General features: G+C 38.7%; 1 protein-coding gene across 2 annotated transcripts; it reads left to right on the top strand.

The window, feature by feature from the left end:
• The first annotated feature begins 5,679 nt into the window (after positions 1-5,679).
• Positions 5,680-10,095, top strand: LOC107573843 (fibrillin-1-like). Of its 2 annotated transcripts, none has more exons than XM_016260292.1 (4): positions 5,680-5,880; positions 6,021-6,188; positions 8,670-8,752; positions 9,752-10,095. In XM_016260292.1, the coding sequence occupies exons 2-4, from the start codon at positions 6,037-6,039 to the stop codon at positions 9,934-9,936; spliced, it is 420 nt and encodes a 139-aa protein (XP_016115778.1). In that variant the 5' UTR covers positions 5,680-5,880; positions 6,021-6,036; the 3' UTR covers positions 9,937-10,095. The 2 variants fall into 2 exon arrangements, with proteins under 2 accessions (XP_016115778.1, XP_016115777.1); XM_016260291.1 differs by having other exon boundaries at positions 5,988-6,188.
• The last annotated feature ends 1,123 nt before the right edge of the window (positions 10,096-11,218 follow it).

Genomic DNA, 11,218 nt, shown 5'->3' with positions numbered 1-11,218 from the left:
TCTCACACACACACACACACACACACACACACTCTCACACTCTCATACACAACACAAATCACACACACACATCTGATTGGATGAGATCATCTGAGGGTCGTTATTTGTCTTGGGTAACGTGCGATGGGCGAGTCGGTGTGAGTCAGCGAGAGAATTACCTCAAACATCAGAGACGCACGTGGTGCTCCGGTTCTAGAGCCGTGGACGTATGCAGAGCTTGAGTTCATCACCTGCTGATGTCAGACGCTCTAATGAGGCTCAGCGACTGCAAACTTGTACAGATTTACATCAGTCCACCAAGAAACAGAATTGGGTTTACAAGGCACCAAGTATGAACTGAGTCACTGGATTTGACAGTTTGAGATCAAATCTTAAGACGTTTGACAGCATGTCCTCGTCTCTTCTTCAGCTCAGTCTTGAGCTCCACCTGTGCACCTGCTATCTTGTATGAAGTCGGTGTGTGTAGACGCACATGTGAATGTATGCATGTTTACATGTGCACGAGTGTGTGTTTGGGTGCTGGTTTGGCCGAAAGACCTAGTCGACCCAAAACACAAGAGTTTTCCAAACCGTAGATGGTCAAAAATGTGAAGGGAGTTCATCAGTGTTTTCCTGCGAGACGCTCTTCTGTGTCAAAGGAGAGAAATGAACCTCAGGGGGCTGAAACATCCAAACAACAGCAGCGCCGGAGGATCATAGACATCTCTAACAAACAGCCCGTCATCGGCTGGTTCGACCAAAGACATTCTCATCTCTGTCTGCAGATATTTGCCTGATTATGCACAGAGAGTTACGGATTACAAGTAACGCGAGTTATGTAATCAGATTACTTTTTTCTCAAGTAACTAGTGAAGTATCACATTACTTTTAAATTTACAAGTAAATATCTGAGTTACTTTTCAAATACGTAACACCAGTTACTTTATTTCCCCATGTATTGACTGACAGCTGTCATGTTGGGATAAATCAGGAGTGAGTGCAGATGTGTTTTGTGTGAACATGATGTTACTGTAGATCTAGACTAAATGTCAGCATGCATTTACTCATCTCACTCGCACAAAAACAGATTCAGTATTCCTCAAAATCAATAAAAACAGTGAAATGCAAACTCAGAATATGCCACAAGCATACAATAATTAAATATGTTAAATTACACAAATATCTTTGATCCCATTTTATTAACCAATGTCTCTGCTCGGCTGGTTTAAGAGAATTTAAGACATATAGATTTGATTGATTAAAGTCGGTCATGTGCGACTGTGCCGTTGATCCTCACAAAGATTCAACAAGCATAAATCACCCGATCAAAGGAGAGTTTAAGTGAGTGAATAAAAATGACATGCTCATACTGAGTCAGGAAAAGGTTACGCAGACATTTCCAAGACCCTGGATCTGAACAGACCCACAGCGAGAGCCGTAATATCGAAACGAAGCAGACTTGGAACGGTGGAGAAACTCCCCAGGAGCGACTGGCCTGCCAAGGTTTCTCCAGAGGCGCAGCCTAAAATCATCCAGACCGTCACAGAAGGTCCTGAAGCCGCGTCCAGAGAACTGCAGGCTACTCTCGGGCCAGCGTTTGGGATGCCACAATCAGAGACGTTTGTCTAATATTTGCCAAGAAGCAGCTAGGTGGTTCCAAGTGTTTTGGGAAGGTGTTCTGTGGAGAGACGAGCCCAGCATGAATCAGTTCGCTTCAGGAGCTGGAAGAACATCCATCCGTGTTCCAGCTGGAGCTGAAGCAAAGCTGGATGATGTGAAACACAAATGCGTATCCACGTGAAAACAGCAGAAAAGAAGCACATTACCCAGTGTTTACAAATGTACAGTGTGAAATCCTGAAACTTGACGACCCTCTTAATTAAAAAGACTCGCTCTTAATTAAAAATAAAGGTTCCAAATGGGTGTTTTCGCAGCGATGCCATAGAAGTACCATTTTTGGTTCCCCTAAAGAACCTTTCAGTGATCAGTTGTTAAAAGAACCACTTTTTCTTAGTGAGAACAACATTTAATCTAAAGAAGCTTTTTGCACAAAATTCCACACTTTTAAAAATAAAGGTTCCAAAAGCTGGTTTTCGCAACAATGCCATAAAAGAACCATTTTTGGTTCCCCAAAGAACCTTTCAGTGATCATTTCTTAAAAGAACCATTTTTTATTGGTGAGAACAACATTTTAATAATCTAATGAGGCCTTTTGCACATTTTATTTTGCAATGGAAACGTTCAACACTCTTAAAAATGAAAGGTTCCAAATGGGTGTTTTCGCAACAATGCCATAGAACCATTTTTGGTTCCCCAAAGAACCTTTCAGTGATCAGTTCTAAAAATAACCTTTTTTTTTTTTTGTTCACAACGCTGTAATATTCTGAAGAACCTTTTGTGCAATGGAAAGGTTAAGGTTACAGGTTCCATCGATGCCTCAACACCTGAGCATTATGGGAGCGGCTTCTGCCGTTTCAAAGGTAAAAACCCAGTTGAAAGTCTCAGTTCTGCCGGCTCTACATGAACCTGAACGCTCTGTGATATCAAAGCAATCCACACGTGATTAATAATGATCGATTCTGTGAGATTTCAGATTCTCCTCTCGTATCGCTGATCGTCTGGGAGTCGGAGCGCTCGATTCCTGGAGTCCAAGACCACGGGAAATGAAAGGAGACACAGTCGCTCCTGAGCCAAAGCAAATAAACAGTGTGAGAGAGTTAGAGTAAGATGCTTTCGCACAGGCACACGCTCCCCCGCCCGTCCCTGCATCCGTCTGCGATCCGCACGAGGCCGGGAACAGGAACAGGAATGGGATGCTGTTATTGGGTCACGTGCAGTGAGAGAGAGGACTGAATTCCTCAAAAGTAGGTCAGTATATTGGAGCATCTGTTTAAGCCATAGTGCCGAGCCTTAGAGAAAGTACACACACAGAAGAATGAGCAGAGCTTTGTCAGTCGGCCTCGAACCCTGCAGCAGACGGGACCCAGAGACACACTGCTGAACAACGATGTTAAGACACCTGACGATATGACAAATTAAACCAAACGCCGCTCGCAAGCCATTTCAACCAAGTGACGTATTTATGAGTGAAATGCGAGATTCGGACTTTATTTTCTCCCTGATGAACTGATTGGATGGTGAAAGCGTCTCTTTATGAAGGTGGTTGATATAAGTAAAGCCACAGCTATATTTTTATACTAATAGAGTTTTATTCTATTTACTATTTACTTATATACTTTCAATTTTTATTTTAATATTAGTTGCATTTTTAGTTATTATGTGTTTTTGTCATTTTTGTTTAAATATAATTTTTTAGGTTTCATTTATTTTTATTTCAGCTTTAGTTTTAGTTAGTAATTTTAGTGCTTTGACTTATTTCAATTAGCTGCCAAGGCAACGTTTCTGATTTTCATTTAGTTTAAGTTTTTCATCTAATAGGTATGTTTTATTATATATATTTTTTCAGATTTATTTTAATTAACAAAAATGTTTTTAATAGTTTTATTTTTAGTTAACAATAACAACCTTCTTTTGAGCATGCAGAATCTTCCATAAAAACAAAACAAAAATTAAACATAACAAGTACTAATAAATGCAAAATGCACATTTCTGTAGCTCAAACATTAGAACGCAGCGCTAGCAATGCCAGTGTCATGGGTTCGATGCTCAAGGAATGCATGAGTTGAAAAAAAAGTATAGGTTTAATGCAATGAAAGTCTCTTTGGATAAAAGTGTCTGCCAAATGCATAAATGTAAAAATATAAAATCAACTCCACTTACCTGTAACACTGCAAACCTGCAGCTCTAAACTTTGTTTTTATTTTTAAATTCAGCTAAGACGTTGTGATGTATTTTTCTTCTAGTCACACAAGAATCTTCATGTGATACGCGTCCGCAGGTCCGAGTTCACCAAACTTGAACTGTGCAGTGCATGAAAAGTATTAAATTTGCAGTGTGTATGAATGGAGGTCAGTGGGATGACCAAGCATCAGCTGGAGTGATTGCATTTCGATGAAAGATTATAAAGAAAAACATTTGTTAAGAACACACTGATGAGATCAAGAGTATGTCTTGAGAAAGTAAATGGTGTTTGTTTCATGTTGACTTCAGTCTGCATTCCTTACAGATGATTGTTTCTGATGCACAGAAAGCACATGAGCGGCTCGGGGGTGCGGCTCGGGTTTCTCTCTCAGGCTGCACTCTGTTGGGTTGAGATGCAGACGCAAACACCCGTGTCAGGATGCAACAGCTCATTCTACATTCACTAACAACGTTACATTAGTTTTGCATTACTTTTTAAATCTGGGCAGGGCTTGCTTGCTTTGTTTTTAATATAAAAAGTTCTATTTTTGGCAAACGTAAAAGCCCTATCACCCCCAAATGTGAAATAAATTATCGAATTTATCTAAAGTCATTTTTTGCATATTGAAATGTTTCATCAAAGGTCAGCAGCAGAGACATTGGTTAATAAAATGGAATTAAATACATAAAGGATATTTGTATTACTTAACATTTAATTGTTGCAGGTTTGCATCATATTCTGAGTTTGCTTTTTACTTTTTTTTAATTGATTTTGAGAAATACTGAATCTGTTTTTGTGCGAGTGAGATGAGTAAATGCATGCTGACATTTAGTCTAGATCTACAGTAACATCATGTTCACACAAAACACATCTGCACTCACTCCTGATTTATCCCAACATGACAGCTGTCAGTCAATACATGGGGAAATAAAGTAACTGGCCTTACTTATTTGAAAAAGTAACTCAGATATTTACTTGTAAACTAAAAAGTAATTACTTTACTAGTTACTTGAAACAAGTAATCTGAACACATAACTAACATTACTTATTTGAAAAAGTAACTCCGATATTTTCTTGTAAACTTAAATGTAATGCGTTACTTTACTAGTTACTAGGAAAAAGTCACCTGATTAAGTAACGCGCGTTACTTAATCAGGTGACTTTTTCCTAGTAACTAGTAAAGTAACGCATTACAAGTAACGCGAGTTACGTAATCAGGTTACTTTTTCCAAGTAACTAGTAAAGTAACGCATTACAAGTAACGCGAGTTACGTAATCAGGTTACTTTTTCCAAGTAACTAGTAAAGTAACGCATTACAAGTAACGCGAGTTACGTAATCAGGTTACTTTTTCCAAGTAACTAGTAAAGTAATGCATTACTTTACTAGTTACTAGTCTGATTACGTAACTCGCGTTACTTGTAATGCGTTACCCCCAACACTGTTCACATGGCTCTTCAGAAAATGCCATGGTCCAAAAAGTCTGCTTTTGCAAGTGAGACCACATGCTTCTCCAGCGCTTGGTTTGAATTGTGTATTGTGCAGCACGTCTGGAGGGTAAAAGTCATAAACTGTCTCCCATGAGCCCCCTCTCTCTCATTGTGCATTGTTCGTGTTCTCATTACACGAGTCAAGCTGCTGCTGCAGAAGTATGAGAAGCTCAGAGCCTGTCAGCAAGAGAAAGTTGAAAAAGCACGCTTCCCGACGCAATTCATTTACCACAAAGCCCTCCTTTTAAGGTGTTGTGAAAGTACCATGGTACTATATCAGTGGTATTTATACGGCATCTCATCTTAAAGTTATAGTGACATCTTTGTGTACCTTGAATATGTTATTAGCTCCTCATACTTTTGTATAAAATCTGTTCATCTCGAGCTGATTTTCGGCTCAATTCGCGCGAGGACAGAGGGAGGGTTGGATGAGATTTGAGTGGCGCAGCGGAATGAGCGCTGGTGCAGTAACGCAGCCGCTGCGCTTTGAGTTGCACCTCTGAGCTCTTTTTCCTCACTCTGGCTATTTTTACCAGGCACTTTACAGTCTGCGTCAGTGCGCACTTACTGGGGGAGACTTCTTCTTCATCTTCTTCATCATCTGCTGGAGGTACAGAACTTTCTTTCCCTTAGTTTTACTTTCTCCTGAAGTGTCGTGTTCTCCTTTGCTTTGCACTGACGCCGCTTTCTTCTTCACCGAGTTTGTGTTCTTGTCAGTTTTGCTATTAATGCGAGCTGTTGGTCGTGCAGCGGGAGCACGCGCAGAATGAGGCGGCTGCTCTTGCTCGTGTCGCTGTGTGTATCGGCGCAGGCGCAGACGCAGACGCAGACGCAGACGCTGGACGCAGACGCAGACGCGGAGCAGCCGAGAGCGAACCGAGCGAAGCGGCTCGGCGGCGGGCAGGACGTGCTGAAGGGGTAACGCATCTCTGCATCACTGAAGAACACACATTCACTCCAAACGCCAGGGTAAACCTGCCACTCACCGCTCCAGGGCCCAGGGCCCGGGGCCCGGGAACTATAGTGCCGCAGCATTAATGAGAGCTTGTGCTGCTTTCTCAGGTTTCTTGATTGTTTGTTTTGCAACATCTCGAATCTTCGAAGTGTTCATTTAGATGATCCTCACAAAACAATAAACATTCAATTACAGAAGGGGAAAAACCATCTGTGCACTAAAGTCGTGGAACCTGTGGTTTTTATCACACCGTTTCTCTCTCGCAGTTATGAGAAAATTGACATAAACTCAGAATTCTGTTTTTTCCCCACACAATGTTAAATTTATATCTCTCAATTCTGACTTCTTTCTCAGAATGCAGAGTTTAAATCTTGCAATTCTTTTTTTTTTTCTGCCACAGAATAAACAATAAAAAAGATAACCGTGACTTTTTATCTCACAATTCTGACTTTTTTCTCTCAATAATTTGGTTATATCTCATATTTGAGACTTTTCTCGCAATTCTGAGTTTATATCGCACAGTTCAGAAATGTGAGAGAACTTTTTTTTTTCAATTTTAATTGAGTAGCATTTACATCGTGGCAGAAACGTAACAAAAACCAAACAAACAAAAAATATAGAAAAGAGCATAAACAATAAACGGTAACAATAAGGTTCCATTAGTACATGATGAACAAACCATGAACAGTACATTTATTAATCTTTGTTGAAAATACAGTCGTTCATTGTTAGTTCATTTTAATTCACCGTGCATTAACTAAAGTTAACAAGCACAACTTTTGATTTTAATAATGCATTAGTAAATGTTGAAAAACATGAACTAAGATGAATAAATGCTGTAGAAGTGTTGTTCATGCTTAGTTCATGTGAACATATGTAGTTGATAACTAATGAACCTTATTGTAAAGTGTTACCCAATAAACAATGAAAAAATTAATCAGGAAATGCAAGAAAAATAAAGTAAGCAGGGCATAAGAATTACTTTTTATATATATTTTTTTGTATTTATGCTCTTTGTTTTTACTCCTACACTGAAAAAAAAACTGCTGCCCAGGGCCCGGGGCCCGGGAACTATAGTGCCGCAGCATTAATGAGAGCTTGTGCTGCTTTCTCAGGTTTCTTGATTGTTTGTTTTGCAACATCTCGAATCTTCGAAGTGTTCATTTAGATGATCCTCACAAAACAATAAACATTCAATTACAGAAGGGGAAAAACCATCTGTGCACTAAAGTCGTGGAACCTGTGGTTTTTATCACACCGTTTCTCTCTCGCAGTTATGAGAAAATTGACATAAACTCAGAATTCTGTTTTTTCCCCACACAATGTTAAATTTATATCTCTCAATTCTGACTTCTTTCTCAGAATGCAGAGTTTAAATCTTGCAATTCTTTTTTTTTTTCTGCCACAGAATAAACAATAAAAAAGATAACCGTGACTTTTTATCTCACAATTCTGACTTTTTTCTCTCAATAATTTGGTTATATCTCATATTTGAGACTTTTCTCGCAATTCTGAGTTTATATCGCACAGTTCAGAAATGTGAGAGAACTTTTTTTTTTCAATTTTAATTGAGTAGCATTTACATCGTGGCAGAAACGTAACAAAAACCAAACAAACAAAAAATATAGAAAAGAGCATAAACAATAAACGGTAACAATAAGGTTCCATTAGTACATGATGAACAAACCATGAACAGTACATTTATTAATCTTTGTTGAAAATACAGTCGTTCATTGTTAGTTCATTTTAATTCACCGTGCATTAACTAAAGTTAACAAGCACAACTTTTGATTTTAATAATGCATTAGTAAATGTTGAAAAACATGAACTAAGATGAATAAATGCTGTAGAAGTGTTGTTCATGCTTAGTTCATGTGAACATATGTAGTTGATAACTAATGAACCTTATTGTAAAGTGTTACCCAATAAACAATGAAAAAATTAATCAGGAAATGCAAGAAAAATAAAGTAAGCAGGGCATAAGAATTACTTTTTATATATATTTTTTTGTATTTATGCTCTTTGTTTTTACTCCTACACTGAAAAAAAAACTGCTGGTGAAACAACTTTCAGACATTGCTAGTAAATTTCACAAATAAGTAGTTCAGTTTGTACTGTAGAGAAGCTTGAGAAAGGCTAGTCTGAATACTTACAACACAGTTTAACAAGCTGTAAGTTTGAAGAATTGAAGGTGAAGTTTTTAAAGCCATGTCACCTGTAAGATTAGTTCGGTTGATATGAAACATTTTATAGAGACGGGTAACTAATTGGATTAAATGTGACATTTTGGAGTACCTTTAGAAAGACTGAAATGGTATTTTCTTGTACAGCATACTCTAGCATCCCACGCTCATTTTATTCTATGTATAGAGAGTTTCACACATGAAGTTTAAATGTGAATTTGACCCGTTGCTCGGTTAAGTTTTGCCGAACTCTTCCCGCAGGCCGAATGTGTGTGGATCCCGTCATCAAGCGTACTGCTGTCCCGGATGGAAGACCTTGACCGGAGGGAACCAGTGCATCGTCCGTAAGTCCTCATGCACTTACTGTTTGCTGTGTTCTGGTCCAGCACGAGCAAATGGACACGGTCTGTCAGCACGAGTGTGTTTACAGCGGAGGGCGGGGGCACTGGATGATTGTTCTCTGCTTTCATCCTGTAACTGAATAGATTGGCAGCGCTCAGGAAGGCTGTTGTGGTGCTCCGCCGTCTCTCAGGCGCGCGGTGGGGGTGGGGGGGGGTGATGTTGTTTACATGTGAAGGTCAGGCACGCTAAAGTCTCTCTGACCTCCTGACCTCTCACTGACCGCGCTTAACAAGAACATTCCGGGTTTGGACGCATTCCGGTTATATGTGCATCGTGTAATCGCATTAATCTGATTAAGCCAGACAGCTGGCATATGCCTCGATGAACTGGAAGTCTGTCTCATGGAAAGACCTGAATCTGCAGACTTTGATTGTCTGGGATGGATTTAAACATGTTAGTGCATATATGTGACCCTGGAGCACAAAACCAGTCATAAGGGTCAATTTTGTGAAATTGAGAAGTATGCATCAGCTGAAAGCTGAATAAATAAGCTTTCCATTGATGTATGGTTTGTTAGGAGAGGACAATATTTGAAAATCTGGAATCTGAGGGTGCAAAAAAATCTAAATATTGAGAAAATCATCTTTAAAGTTGTCCAAATGAAGTTCTTAGCAATGCATATTACTAATCAAACATTAGTGTTGATATATTTACGGTAGGAGATTTACTAAATATCTTCATGGAACATGATCTTTACTTAATATCCTAATGATTTTTGGCATAAAAGAGAAATGTATAATTGTGACCCATACAATGTATTGTTGGCTATTGCTACAAATATCCCCCAGCGACTTAACACTGCTTTTGTGCTGCAGAGACACATATAAGAAACAACCTGGGAAGGGATGTGCAGAACGTTCAGAATATCACCTGTCTACTGACACCTGTGAAGGTCAAGCAATCAATAAATCGCAGTCAGTCGTTGTTTTTGCAATCCTCAGCTATTTGTCGGAGCTCCTGCGGAGACGGCTTCTGCTCCAGACCCAACATGTGCACCTGTCCGAGCGGCCAGATCGAGCCCACCTGCGGATCCAAATCAGGTAATTCAGTGCATCTGCCACTCCTCTCCATTCAGGAGTGTGTCCGTCACACAGCTGGAGTCAGAGAGCAGCTGAAAGTCACATGACCATCTTGTTCTGCTTCCTGTTTCCTGAGTGTTTTGATCAGTCCAGCCAGCTTTCATTTCTGATGTATTTGATGTCTGTGTGTAGATGGTAACCTTCATTCTGTGAGGTATCCACTGTCAGCAGCAGTCCACTGATGGAGGGTCAGAGTGACAGATGTCTTATATACATCTCACATAATTTAATGTATTCATTTTATTTGTTTCAATTTCTTCAGTTTTTATTTTTTTAATTTCTGATGTAATTAGCCATATTTTGCATTTAATAAAAGCATTAAAAAACGTTATTATACTTTATTATCGTTATGAAGCATGGAGTTTTAAAGTGTTCTTTTTATTACTATTTTTATACTGACGATGCATGTTTTTTAAATTTGTTTATTTTTGATATAGTTACGATGCATGCATTTTTAAAATGTTTTCTTTTTATGACCATTTTTATACTTACGATGCATGCATTTTGAATTTATTTCTGTTTTTTATGACTATTTTTATACTTATGATGCATGCATTTTTCAAATGTCTTCTTTTTATGACTATTTGTATAGTTATGATGCATGCATTTAAAAAAAATAAAAATTTTATGAACATTTTTATACTTCCGTTGCATGCATTTCGAATTTATTTCTGTTTTTATGACTATTTTTATACTTATGATGCATGCATTATCAAAATGTTTTCTTTGACTTTTTTATTTATTTTTTATGTATAGCACTTTGAATTACCATTGTGTATCAAATGTTCTATATAAATAAACTTGCCTTAGTGAATATGAATTTAACAAATATTTTGCATACATTTCATAAACATTTTCATAATTTGTTTTCATAAGAATATTTGAAATCAAACACTGTGCATGACTGTATTTTTGGGGCAGAATTATGCACTGATGTCTGTCAGTAGGATAATCTCAAAATGGACAAATAACGACCCGACTGATTGCAGCAAATGCAGATCTCGCAAGAGTTTTACAGAATACGGTTTGGCAGTTTAACACGAATATGTTGAAAGTTGGTCATCTGTTTAGGGTGTTGAGAATAATAGTTTAGTGTCCCAGTCGTCTCAGATTCTTGCGGTTGTTTTACTGCCGTGATTGTGAATGACAAATATTGTGAATATTAGCTGTGTCTGGATGGGTGTGTGATTTGGAGAGTGTCCACAGTCAACAGGCCTCACCCGCCGCTCCAGCTCCTCACTGGATCTCTCCACGGGGAGGAGACGCTCGTGTGTGTGTGTGTGTGTGTGTGTGTGTGTGAGTGTGAGTGTGAGTGTGAGTGTGAGTGTG

Source organism: Sinocyclocheilus grahami, unplaced genomic scaffold, assembly GCF_001515645.1.
Source record: "Sinocyclocheilus grahami isolate Dianchi unplaced genomic scaffold, SAMN03320097.WGS_v1.1 scaffold2048.1, whole genome shotgun sequence".
Classification (NCBI taxonomy): domain Eukaryota; kingdom Metazoa; phylum Chordata; class Actinopteri; order Cypriniformes; family Cyprinidae; genus Sinocyclocheilus; species Sinocyclocheilus grahami.
The sequence above is the reverse complement of the archived record's forward strand: the minus strand, read 5'-3'. Positions and strand labels throughout refer to the sequence as shown.